This window comes from Colias eurytheme, chromosome 23 (genome assembly GCF_061535395.1).
Source record: "Colias eurytheme isolate Ceu_HAF_F1 chromosome 23, ilColEury1 Martin Lab GWU primary, whole genome shotgun sequence".
Lineage (NCBI taxonomy): Eukaryota > Metazoa > Arthropoda > Insecta > Lepidoptera > Pieridae > Colias > Colias eurytheme.
This window is the reverse complement of record NC_143002.1, coordinates 7,933,011-7,946,954: the sequence shown is the minus strand read 5'-3', so window position 1 is coordinate 7,946,954 and position 13,944 is coordinate 7,933,011. Positions and strand designations below refer to the sequence as shown.

General features: G+C 35.6%; 1 protein-coding gene across 1 annotated transcript; it reads right to left on the bottom strand.

The window, feature by feature from the left end:
* Nucleotides 1-965: 965 nt before the first annotated feature.
* Nucleotides 966-9,675, bottom strand: Non2 (upstream activation factor subunit spp27 homolog Non2). Its single transcript, XM_090115610.1, has 7 exons — nt 9,516-9,675; nt 8,382-8,563; nt 7,664-7,768; nt 6,664-6,696; nt 6,205-6,321; nt 5,128-5,208; nt 966-2,135 (listed from the first exon to the last, which is right to left on the bottom strand). Exons 1-7 carry the CDS (start codon nt 9,556-9,558, stop codon nt 1,869-1,871), a joined length of 828 nt encoding a protein of 275 aa, XP_089971736.1. The 5' UTR covers nt 9,559-9,675; the 3' UTR covers nt 966-1,868.
* Nucleotides 9,676-13,944: the final 4,269 nt, after the last annotated feature.

Below are 13,944 nucleotides of genomic sequence, written 5' to 3'. Positions count from 1 at the left end.
GTTTCAGCAACTCTGTGTTTAATTTACGCGCTCGGTACAACCCTAAAGTTTTCGTTTGATGACGCAATCACGCGGCGTGCGCGGGAAACTCACTTCTCGGTGCGTGTTCGTAGAGTACATTTCTTACTGCAGCCGAGTTGCGGCGCATTTTGTAGGTAAATATAGCGTAGGTATTTTAGCTTTTGTATGGGAGTGATGTATCTGTTACGAAGTAACTATTCTCTAATCTGTGCTAATAATTAGTTTGAAGTAAAAAATGATTTGCGTACCTAGTTTAAACAATACGTAATATTATGTATTGAAGTGAAACTTCTTTAGGCGTGTTGAGAGTAAAATTTCACGGTCGCGTCATGACAAAACCGTCACGTGATGGAGTAAAGCGACGATTTTGGTATCTTTGAATCTTTCCAAAGAAGTTTCACTTTTGACACTAAACTTTTGCTTTCAAATAATGCTCTTGGAAAAGAAAATGGCGTCATGTAAATGGGTTTTTAGAATAACGTGCTTCTACAAGGCTTGTGTAATAAAGCACTAAATCATGAACACTTCAACTTTTCATTCTTATTGGCAATTTTCTTAAAGCTAAAAATTATAATCTGTTGACATAGTTGATTCAATATAATAAAACTATAGTAAAAAATCTATCAGTTACAAAATGCTTTCATTGCTGGTTAATGATACATACATTTTTTTCGATATGGCAAGACTATTATAATTATAGACTTGTTTATATAATACTAGCTTTCCGCCCGCGGCTTCGCCCGCGTTTTCGAAGAAAAACCCGTTCCCGTAGGATTTCCGGGATAAAACCTATCCTATGTCCTTTCTCGGGTATCAAAATATCTCTATACCAAATTTCATGCAAATTGGTTTAGTAGTTAAGGCGTGATTGAGTAACAGACAGACAGACAGACAGAGTTACTTTCGCATTTATAATATTAGTATGGATTGACTTGGTATAAAATAAATTTAATTTGCAGGTTTTTTTTATTTAAAAATCACAATTATTTCAATACGACGTCCCACTTTTGATTTAAATCTACGACATTATTAAAAAAAATTGTTACATAGTGACTAAATGAAAAAAATAAACATAGGAACAAAAACATTATATAAATCACTTAATATTTAGCTGCTTAAAACTAATATTACCGAGAAAATGCTTTCATTACATTTACACGTAATTATTTACATAGCTGTTACATTTATTTCAATTTTTTAATAATCAAAAATAGCTATGCGATATTTTTTATCCGTGCCAAAGTCAAAACTTAAATTCGTGCATTGTAAAAAAAAATTAAATCTATAAAAGAAATTCGGTATTTCATAGTATATAAACTACATTTTATTAATGTATTTAGTACATAATGGTACATTCTAAGTTTCAAACGTTCTATTATAAATCGATAGATAGCGTCTATCATGATATTGATAATTAATTAAAAATATTTATGTTTTAAATTCCTAAATTAGTGCTTATAGCATAAAACCTAGTCCAACTAATTCACAGTGGCTCGCATCCAAAGTGGACACAATTTTTTACGAAACAAATCTGTCAAATTCAAATTTACATTTTTTTTTAATTTCGATTGCGATCAAGGCATGGGAATGACAGTAAACTTGGCTGTCAATGACACTTTTTTAAATTTATTTTCTGTTAAAATACATGTACCTTCCGGTTCCGTTTCATTAAAACAGGAAAATATGGTACTTTTATATACCAAAGATCATCAAAATAAACTATTTTGTGTGTAACCAAAATGCTATATGTTTAGCATGTACAATAATATTATACTTTTTTTGTCAAGTTCACATTTAAAAACTTACAAACCACGCCCCTACATTTACTGTCATTTCCACTTCCGAACTTAATCCAAAAAGTGTGCCTTCAAGTACTTCATCATGCCAAAAGTCCTAAAGCGTTTAGTACCAATAACTTTATACAGGGCGTCATCACATATCGCAAATTGTTTATTATTGGGGTCATATAAATTCTTCTCCTTGACGATGGCCCACACTCGCTTAACAACTTCGTGTCTGGGCATTTGCTCTTGTCCCATGAGTTCAGCGAGGGCCGGTGACAGTTTGTATGCCCGTGTGTACCCCCCGCCCTTGCCTCGCCCGCCGGCAGCAGCCTGTAGATATGTAATTAAATATAGTGGTAAATTGTTATTTTTCTGTATTTTGATGATTCAAAAGATTTCTAACTGCGCGGCCACACACTCGACGAGTGGTATGGGATGTAACGAGGAAAGAATGCAGAGACAGAGTGTGGCCACGTTACTCGTCATGCCACTCGTCGTGCTCATCGTCCTGCTCACTGCTCCCTATTTTGTCGTCTTTTGCGCGCGAGTCAAAGGACCGGCAATACGAGTGCGAATGTCTGGCCACATACTCGCGCGATCGCAGTCCGCATCGAGCGCTCGCGCAACAAGCACACGTATGAAAAATAGGAATTTAATAATTATGTCGTCGCCAAGCATGGACTGGTCAAATGAAAAAGTGTTAATGTTTTTTATGTTCGAGGACGACGACGAAGATGTATATGTCCTTTTACTACCTACATTTTTTATAAAATAAATAAATAAATATTTCAGGACAATTTTCACACATGGCACGATCTGATCCCATACTAAGCTTTCGCTTGTATTATGGTAACCAGATGGCTGATAAACATACATATATGTAATTATATAATTTTAAATAAGTAAATACTTATATAGATAATTAACACCCAGACACAGAGCAAACATCTATGTTCATCACACAAATATTTGCCCCGGGTGGGAATCGAACCCACGACCTCTGGCTTGGAAGGCAGGGTCACTACCAACCAAGCCAACCGGTCAGTCGAACATTAATATAATTATACCCGGCGCGGCGAATGATGATCCCTATGACAGTTCGTCTTAGTGATTGCTCGTATGATGGGTCGTGTCGATACTTTACTATTTTATAGGCAAAGGCATGGTTTGCATTCATCCACGTCGGTAAACATGTTTTTATAAATATTATAAAATGAATTTTTAACTAAAATTTTTAACGTCTTTTATGTTGTTGTTGTATTAATTTAAGTTTTTTTGCATAGATTAAGTAGGTTAAAGTAAAACGAAAGTTTTCCAAAACATAAAAATGCGCCTTATCATTTTCACGTAATTTTTAACCCGTTTAACACAGTGTATTTTATTTTATCGTGAAAATGGAAGCCCCCATTTAATTTGTCTAAAAAACTTATATTATCATAGGTAAGTAAATTAACGCGAACGGTAATTAATTAATTAATTATGCTGCGAACTTCTGTTCCATTCAATAGTGAATGAACTGAAGCTTAAGCATGGAAAAAATGTGATCTCGTTTCCATTATCGAAATTTGTTTATCGATACTTTCCGCACTAGTCGATAAATGCCAACGATGTAAATTTTGTAGGACGTAAACGTAAAGTCAGATTGATATAATTTCTCGTAAATGTTAAGAATTGTTATAATTCCAACAGAATATCATTGTTATGGCATAAAGCTACGTAAAAATTAATAAATGCCATTTTTAGACGCTTCCAATACGTTTCTAATTTAATGGTGACGCCATTACAAGTTTGTCTCTTGAGAATAATTGTCAGTGTCATAGGGATCATCATTCGCCGCGCCGGGTATAGCTATACTAAAAATGCATAGCGCGCACGCTGCGATCGTTTCAACGGCCATTGTGTGCGACAAGGCAAATGAATGATTAATCGCGCGAGTAGAGCAGTGTGTGGCCAGAGAGGGCAATGTCGCGACTCGCGGCGAATAACGGTAGAGCTTAGATCATTAAGTAATGGATAACACTCGCAGGCGTTTCCCCTTTTGCTGAGGTATAAGATTATTCGAATCGAAAAATCTTATGCTTTCATAAAAACTACTTGCGTAATCGATTACAAACACTCTGCGTATTCGTAAAACATCGAAAGGACGTCTGCGAGTGCTCCGCTAAAAATGCCGTTTTGCACTGTCAAGTCTTGCAGAAGCAATTCAAACATGTCGAATATTAAAAAAGATGGAATAACCTTTCATTTGTGTATATTTTTTTATTTTTTAACGTACATTTCTAATTAAATGCAATTTCTAATAATCGTCGATGTATCGTTTAGCGATATGATCAAGACAAATAATCGAGTCATGTTTCGAGAGAGAAAGAGACGAGACTATCATGGAAAGAAAATATACAAATTTAATCTTTATCTACTAAGAGAGAAAGTTGAATTTAAAACGCGATAATGAACCGCATTCCTTACGAGACTATCTTTTAAAGAAATACAAATTTAATCTTTATGACCTAAGTTATAAAGTTGAATTTAGAACGCGATATTGAACCACACTCCCCACGAGACAACTCGGAATGAAATACAAATTTAATCTTTATGAACTTAGGGATAGAGTTGAATTTAAAAACTCGTCGCTTAAAAGGTCGTAAATTTTTACGACTTTCGTGACATAAATTATTTTTGTGAATGTGTGATTGTGTTTCAATAGTGTGAGTTGCCCTCCCCGCACCAAAATCAGCAGAAAGTTTAGTTAGAACATTTGCCAGCGTACTCCATCCATTACTTAATGATCTAAGCGGTAGAGCGATGAGCATGATAGTGTGGCTGCAGCATAAATAAATAAATAAATATTTGACTTTGAGTTTAATACGCTTAAACTCATGAACATCCTGATACAGTAACATCCCTGATATCCTGATAAAGTAAACCTGTTCTGTAATAAAAAAAAATAGAAACTAAATATACATTTTGATAAAATGGTAATTGTCACTCATTTTGAAATTTTCCTTAAAACTAGATTTAATTTAAAAAAATAATGATAAAAATATACAAATTTTGCGACAACGTTTAAGCTACCAAAATTAAATAGAAATACACGCAAATATAACTAAAAAAATTGGTTGTTTGTAAAGTAGGTTTACGACCGAGATGTTTACGTGATAACGTCTTATTGGTGGCAGCGCTCGAGATGAGACGGGAGATCGGTCCGTCTCTCTCTCGTTATACCTGCGATCGCGCTCGTGAGGTTTTGGTGTGACACAAGTTTCTGAACATGTCACCCGACTAAAATGATTTTAAAAACGTTATTAAAAATCATCAAGCTAACCTTTTTCTTGCCCCAGTCACTATCCTCGTCGTCTGAACCCTTCTTCTTCTTGCCTTTCTTGGCTGCTGGCTTCTTCTTTTCCTAAAAATCATAAAAAGGTTTATTGGTTGGGTAGTTTAGTTGCAATTAGTTGGAACTACATGTGCAAATCAAATTTTTGAAGTGAAACTTCTTTAGGCGCGTTGTGAGTAAAATTTAATGGTCGCGTCACAACAATTCCGTCACATCATGGTCTAAGGCGAAAATTTTGGTATCGTTGAATTTTGCCAAAGAAGTTTCACTTATGACACGGGTGCTCGGCACACACGCTATTTTTTATAGTTAATTTATTCAATTTATCAACTTAATATCAGCAGACTACAACTAATAGATACAAAGCATGAATAATACATTTTAGAGCATACAGAGTAGCAAACAAGGATCAGGTGGTCATAGGAGAAATATCATAGTGCGGATTTTCATGTCTCTTGCCGTATCATGGCAACTTAAAAAAATATATTTATTAAGCATTTAAATGCTATAAACTAAAATCACTAAATTATGCCTTATAGTAGTGAAGTCCCATGTCCCCTAGTGGGGTAAGGGGCAGATGCATTATACATCTGTTACACTGATCGATTTTCTTTAGGGACAAGTAGGTGATCAGCCTTCTGTGTCCTGCCAAACCGAGACATTATTTCTTCGTATCCACCGGGAATCGAACCCAGGACCCGTCGGTTCTACTCACGCATCAACCACTGTAAAATCAAATTGTGCCTTATAAATAGTTATAAATTCCTATAATAGCACGTCTTTTTTGTAAAATATATCTGTTTTTTTTGAAGTGAAAACTTCTTAAGCGGCGTTGAGCACTTTTTCTGTAATGGGTATAAAATCTTAAACTCGCGTCAGGACACGTGACCTGATCGAAAAAGCGTAAGACGGATACCATTCCAAAATATCAAACATGCTCAACGTTAATAATCAAGTTTTCACTTCCGCCGGCACTCCCCCAGTGCAACCCGGCTTTTTTTTTTCTATTTGCCATGATCGACAAAAAGTCGTCAAAATTCATTCATTCAATTATTCTATAATCACCTCTTCCGATTCACTATCAGCGGAACCGTCCTCATCAGAGGAGTCCTGCTTGGCTTTCTTGCCCCGAGCCTTGGGGGCTGATCTCTTTGCTGCTTTCTTGGGCTCATCATCATCGTCCTGGTGATTGGAAATATAATATATATATGTATTAGTATTTTCATTCGTTTGATTTCACCCGAGTATTATACAATAGCTGTGTCGAGCGGTTTCACCCGCAAAACCTTCCTTGATTAATGGGCTCACTAACACCAAAATAATGTTTCAAATCGGACCAGTAGTTCCTGAGATATGCGCGTTCAAACAAGCAAACAAAATCTTCAACTTTATTATATTAGTATAGAAGTATAGTTTATAATATTAGTATAGATAATAATACAGAGTACAGACAAGTGCAAATAAAATCTTGGCTATACCAGATTATGATTTAAAGTACCTACCTATAAAGAAATGGTGCCTTACCTTTTTCTTTCCCTTCTTGGCTGGCTTTTTATCCTGAAAAGTTAATTAATGGTTATAAAGTGTTCAATTTCACTGTTATTTTTTTTTACCCCAGACCTGTATAATGTTAACTACTACCAAATTGTTTCCCACACAGGCAAAAGCAACTACATATTTCTATGTGTTATTCTGATATATAAGCTACATCACTTCCATGCATCATCAAAATGTCTTCAGTGGTTATCGCGCAAAGTAGGTCCAAACATACATCATAACAATTTTGCATGTTGAAGGAAGAAGAAGGCCTGGAAGAAATCGCTTTTAAGCGATAAGGTCTTTTGTACTTTACATCCAAACAGATATATATTATACTGTACATTGTAATATTAAATGGTGTGGTACAATAAATGATTAAAAAATGTTGTGTGGTTTTATGAAACCATGGTAAAAGTGAAACTTATCGTACGGTTCCGAACACTGCTTTATACGTACTCGGCAGCCGACCGTCACGCGACATGCGCTACACAGACCAAAAAGTTTGAGACGATGTAATAATAGTTTCACTTTAATAAAAAAATTGGTTGTTTGTAAAGTAGGTTTACGATCGAGATGTTTACGTGATAACGTCTTATTGGTGGCAGCGCTCGAGATGAGACGGGAGATCGGTCCGTCTCTCTCTCGTTATACCTGCGATCGCGCTCGTGAGGTTTTGGTGTGACACAAGTTTCTGAACATGTCACCCGACTAAAACGATTTTAAAAACGTTATCACGTTAATTAAAAAAATGTTGTATGGTTTTATGAAAGCACGGTAAAAATGTAACTGTTCGAACGGTTCCGAACACTGCTTTGTGTAGCGCATGTCGCGTGTCGGTCGGCTGCCGAGTAGGTATACCTACTCGGCAGCCGCGATACACGCGACATGCGCTACACAGACCAAAAAGTTTGAGACGATGTAATAAAAGTTTCACTTTTATAAATAAATAAATAGAATTGTACTAAGAAGGTAATATAAAGCATACCTCTTCAGATTCACTCTCTTCCGAAGCGTCTTCCTTTTCCTCAGAACTGTCTTTGCGTTTCTTTCCCTTTGTCGGCGCGCGTTTCGCCGGTTTTTCTTCTTCACTCTAAAATTTACGTTTTTAATTTTAATTTATGTGATCTTATATAGTGTTTATTCAATTACTTCAGCGACTTTGTCAGGATTAAATTAGAGTTCTCTATTAAGCTTTTTAATATTAGTTTATAAGACAAGACATTATATATTGAACAGAAAATGAATAATAATTGAAACAGGACTCAAACAGAAATTAATGACAATTTACCACTGAGAGATAGACAAATTTGCAGTAGTCAATTTTTATTCCTCGGTATGCCGTTTCACCCGCAGTGCTCCGCATCTGTTGGTCTTAGCGAGATGATATATAGCCTATAGCCTTCCTCAATGAATGGGCTAACTAACACCGAAAGAATTTTCAAATCGGACCAGTAGTTCCCGACATTTGCACGTTCAAACAAACTCTTCAGCTTTATAATTTTCAAAGCAAAACCCGCATAGTTCCCGTTCCCGTGGGATTTCCGGGATAAAACCTATCCTATGTGTTATTCTGATGTATAAGCTATATTGTGGTAAAGTTTCACTCAAATCCATTCAGTAGCTTTTACGTGAAAGAGTAATAAACATCCATACTTAAAAACTTTCGCCATTATAATAGTAGTAGGATGTTTAGATTTACTTACTTCCTCCGAACCCTCAGATTCATCTAATCCTTCCTCCTCCGATTCCTTGCCGTTTACATAGTCCATAACAAGTTGATCTATGATCTTCTTTTTTTCAGTCAAGTCTGTACCAAATACCTCCTCCAATTTCTGTATAACCTTCTTAGTTGATGTTTTCGCGAGGTTTGCATTTTGAAGGATTTCTAAAAAATGTATTGTTTTATAGAATTAAGGTAGATTTTGAATAGTTTTCTGTTTATGGTTTTCTTTTAGATAGTTAAGTTTACATTTTGCAATGTATTGGAAGTTGGAACCAAATCAAATATAACAGTAACAAAATTACCCTTAAATTAGGGAAAATATGGGGGAAATTTAATAGAATATTTTCATAAAATGTTTCATTTTCGTTATACAATTGCAATTCATACCATAACAAAACTTTTTTTATACATATTGCTTAGACAAAAGTTGAAAAAAATATTTAGGTACCTGAAAAGTTTATACTTATATCTATCTTTTTAATTTAAATAATGTATGTAACCATTTTTCAATTTATTTTTATTTAACAATATTAAAATATTGAGAATTATCAAACTGAGAAATGGTAACACTAATAATTCTATCTGAGACAGAATGCAAACAATATGGCGGCTTCATAAAAATTGACAAAACAATTAATTGAATGTAAGAAATTTAGTTTATGATTAAACAAATACTGTTTAGCCGAAATGTTTCAGATAATAATTGTTCCAATATAAAGTGCGCGTTAATACGCATCAGAAACTTAAATAAAAATGCCGCCATTTCACCGTATCATACGTGGAGCATTGATGTAACAAGCAACGCATTGCATAAAAATAAACCACCAGTAGGCAGACCTAAATAGGATATGAGAAATAAAGGACCTAGCATAATAAAATCCGCATTACTAAGTGTAACAACTTTCACTTGAAACATTTTCGTATCGATGTAATACTATCAGAGATATTTCACTTTGAAGATACGAAAAAATTAACTTCTTTGGAACATAGTAGGGAAGCCATTACATGAAGCCCAACCAAATTTAATTGTATGGAAAATATGCTTAGAAATATATCTTAGTACGTTAAATATTACTCAAAAAGTTATTAGTTTCTATTGAGAAGATTTACTTACTTGAAATTTCCTTTTTTAAATCTTCTGTACTAACGTCTGCCATTTTCTTAGAACAAGTATATTCGAAGGAAGTATCAGCCACACAATAATATACCTACGCGCTAGATGCTACACGGCGCGCGGCGTCCCCACGAAATTTGACGACAGCGCAGTCGTCGAAATTCGGCGGCATTTACTCCACCAATGAAATCGAAGCGCACAAATTCAAATAATGCGTTGTCTTTTAAATATCAATTCTTTAATTTTAATGTTACATATTTCTCAATAATCATTATATTTATATTGAAAACTTCTTTTCCAATCAATTATCAACATAATTCTTTTCTTGTTTTGTAAAGTTTAATTCACCGTTATTTAATAAATATCGAAACATCGTAAGTGATCTTTGAACGAATTCATAATCCAGACGAGTGTCAATTTTGTAGTTGACATTTGTCAAAACCATGTGTTGATCGGTGGCTCATCGGTGGTGTCTCGGAGCAATTAACAAGCCTGGAGAAGTAACAATTAATTGAACAATAAAGCACTAGTTTGGCCTTTTTGGCTTATGGCAAAATGTCATGCGAAAAAAGAGGACAGATATATGTCAGTTCGACAGTTTGAAATGACATGTAGCCATTGAAATTTGTTTTAGTGACCAGACTGGTCACTAACGCATGGTGATTTTAATTATTGTTTTTGAGGTGAAAAACGTGTTTTCTAGTTTCTTATGTTATTTTCTGAAAAGATAATTTACTAAAGATTACATGGCTTGTGTTGTTTACGGCTGTAAAAGCCGTAGTACTGGGAAATCGGATGAAGATTGGAATTTGTCTTTTCACAGGTTAGTGTTTTGATCAATGTTTTTGTTAATAGTATTATAAATAAGTTAATTTACGTTATTTTCATAATCATCTATGTTTTATCTAACCGTAATCATTGAAATGAAATCATAATCAGCTTAGTTTTTAGAAAAAATGCAAAATATAACTTCCATAGTGTTGTGCAATTATCGATACTTGAGTAGGTACGAAGTACTTCATTGATAATGACTGCTTTAGGTTAGGAGAAAAAAAAGGTATATTTAAGTATGGATTTTATTGTTATTTGCAGGTTTCTGGCTTGAGAAAAATTAAAAGATGTTTGGGTTAAAGCTATAGCACAGGGAAAATTGGAAGCCTTCAAAACATTCTCGGCCTTGTTCAAATCATTTCGAATCAGACGGGAAGAAACGTAAAGTGCTTTGCAGAGATGCTGTGCCACAAGTTTAAGGTGGCATCTATTTTAAATAATAAATATTGTAATTTGTTAATTAAGTATCGAAATAAAATGTTGTAAAAAAAATTTTAAATTTTATTTGTTCAAATAATTGAAGCAATTTATTTTAAACTTTTACCAATTTTTTCCTGTGGAAATGAGTTATTTTCCCGCGGTAAATTGTAGCCTATATGTTATTCTGATGTTTAATCTATAATATATTATAATATGTTTAATTCACAGTTTAATTGTAAAGTTCCATAAAAACTCATTCAGTAGTTTTTACGTGAAAGAATATCAAATGTCCATTCTTATATATTTTTGCTTTTATAATATTAGTAGGATACGATTATTGATTTGTAAAAAGATCAACCAGGTGGAAGTCAGATTCGCGCACGAAGGGTTCCGTATAATAGGCATGACGACACTATCCATAAATGATCGTATGAGTGTTTTTAAGGGAAAATGTATAATAGATAAATTACATATAGTGACTTAGAAATCTTAAAAACATTAAGATTAATGAGATTATCAATAAAATAAAACATTGAAATACTGCAGTTGGCCATTTTGACTAAAACACGCGTGACGTCACGCTTAAGTAAACAACTCACGTCAGATGTTTTTTGTTGTTATGAATATGTTGAGAATACGCATTTTTATTTATTTTCTATTGTTTCACGTATGCTTTATCGACTCAGAACAGAAATATAATTGCGAATTCACGAATACATGGTTCGGGGTTCTCCGCGCCAACTTTATGCAATCATTTCTTATTATTTTCTCGCTTAAAATAATTACTAACACATTTTTGAGCATTATTTTGATGTGGATTCACACTGCAATTATACTGCACACCACTTATAAACTTTAAAATTCGTTTCTATAACACATATTAAATAAATATTTTTTTAATTTTCTTCGCAATGCGTACAAATAATTACGTATTTACCAAAGTGTGACGTCACGCCTACGCCATGACACCTGCGAGCTGTTTTGGCACAGTTAATAAATATTTTTTGGAAAATGGCTTTTATCTTCGTTAAATTTAAGTATATTACCGAAATATAGGGTTTTTCTTGTATAGTAAACGTATACACACATTATGGAAGAGGATTTCAAAATCTTTCGTCATGCCTATTCTATGAATGAATCTATGAAAACAGGAAAAAATACGTACCTTTTTACGAAACCATAAAAAACAACCTAAACCGAAATACCTAATAATATTTTTTTATAAATACCACTACCATACAATGCAATACGCATCGTAAATGAATAATTCCAAATTAAACGAATCTTAAAATTTGGAATTACCTATCCATAATTCAAAATTAAAAGAATCTTAAATTATCTTCAAGCAATTTTATAACCTAATTTTTTTATTTATCGATATTTTAGTAATCGATAAAGTGGCAAGCACTACCTTTTTAGAACAAAAAGTGGCTACATGTGGATTTGAATGCCAAGCCGATAACAGTGTGTTGTCTCTTTCTATCGCATTAATTAGGGTATTGAATAAAAGAGAGCCACTATATAAGAAACGTTCAATTAATTGTTACTTCTCCAGGCTTGTTAATTGTTCCGAGGGTGGTGTTGATACTTCAAAATTCAAATGTTCATTGTATTTGGGGGTGTCATGGCTGACTAACATCTTTCGGCCAAAGCCAACCTCACCTGCCCGTGGTGCACCCTGCTGATCAACGAACGAGGCTCTGGCGTTTTTCTTAACAGTGGTAGAGCTACAGCTGCATACATTTCATCTTTGTATGTAGCACGACCGGGCTGTAGCTCGTCCGGGGAAGTTACCACTGTCTCACTGAATACCGGCGTGAAGCATCGTTTTGCGTTTCGCATGAGTCTGTGAGACCACCGGAGGCCCATTCCCTAACCCCCTCAAAAAAACCATGGCAGCGGCATTTAAAAAAGTACTACCCCAGGAGGGTACCAGCGTCAATGACGCTGGAGAATCCCTCCCTGAGCGCTCTCGCTTGGGCTGCCCCACGTATTCTGGGGGGGGCAAAATTCCGCTTTCTTACACTGCTAGGCGTAAAAAAAGTAAACCCTCGTCGGTGACCCCTACCATGCCACTACATGTTGACTTTTGCAATATCAGGGGACTCCATTCGAACCTTACTGCCGTCCACCAACATCTTGAGACCTCCAAACCAGCTTTGCTTTTTTTGACGGAAACACAGATTTCTTCTCCAGCTGATACTTCCTACCTTAAGTACCCGGGTTACGCGTTGGAACATCTATTTGTACCCCGCGCCGGCGTGTGCGTTTACGCTAGAGATGACATCTGCTGTCGCCGCCTTGGTGTCCTTGAAGGTAATAACAACTTATCTATATTATGGCTTCGCGTAGATTGCGACGACCATCCCCGCATCTACGCGTGCCTTTACAGGAGACACAGTGGAAATAACGAAACCGACCAACTGATTGAGCACATTCAAGATACAATCGATTTACTACTTCAAAAGAATCCGTCCGCTGAAATTGTGGTTCTCGGCGACTTCAACGCTCACCACGCCGAATGGTTAAAATCTAGAACCACAGATTACGCAGGGCGTTCTTTCCATGACTTTATTTTGTCTTACGGCTTAACACAACTGGTATCTGCACCTACAAGGATCCCTGACGTAGAAGATCACGCGCCATCTTTATTAGATCTCTTCCTGTCCTCTCATCCGGACAACTATCAGATATCAGTTGAAGCTCCGCTTGGATCATCCGACCACTGCCTTGTTCGTAGTACTGTCCCAATAATACGCCAGTCTCGGCCGCGACCAGCAAACCATCGACGTGTCTGGCACTACAGATCAGCCGATTGGGATGGGATGCGTACTTTTTTTGCATCCTACCCATGGAGGCAAATTTGCTTTGCATCTGAGGATCCTGATGCTTGCGCCGACTCTGTTGCCGATGTGGTCACACAGGGTATGGAACTTTATATTCCTAACTCTGTGGTACCTATTGGCGGCAAGTCTCAACCCTGGTTCGGACAATCATGTAAAGCAGCGTCTCGTCAAAAACAAGATTGTTTCCGGGCCTGGGTAGAAGCCACAGCAGAAAAAAATCCCAGAGCTAAATACCTAAAAAAAAAGTATAATGCTGCCTCCAGACAGTATAAGAAAAGGATCCATAAGGCAAAATCTGAGTTCATTGTGAAGATTGGCAAGAGGCTGGCTCG

Bases quoted from the DNA above. Each gene is read 5' to 3' on its own strand.
- Non2 (XM_090115610.1), bottom strand. From the start codon at position 9,558: ATGGCAGACGTTAGTACAGAAGATTTAAAAAAGGAAATTTCAA. The intron at 6,697-7,663 runs GTATGCTTTATA...TTAACTTTTCAG, and splicing joins AAGAGAGTGAATCTGAAGAG to GATAAAAAGCCAGCCAAGAA. The intron at 6,322-6,663 runs GTAAGGCACCAT...TCCAATCACCAG, and splicing joins CCAAGAAGGGAAAGAAAAAG to GACGATGATGATGAGCCCAA.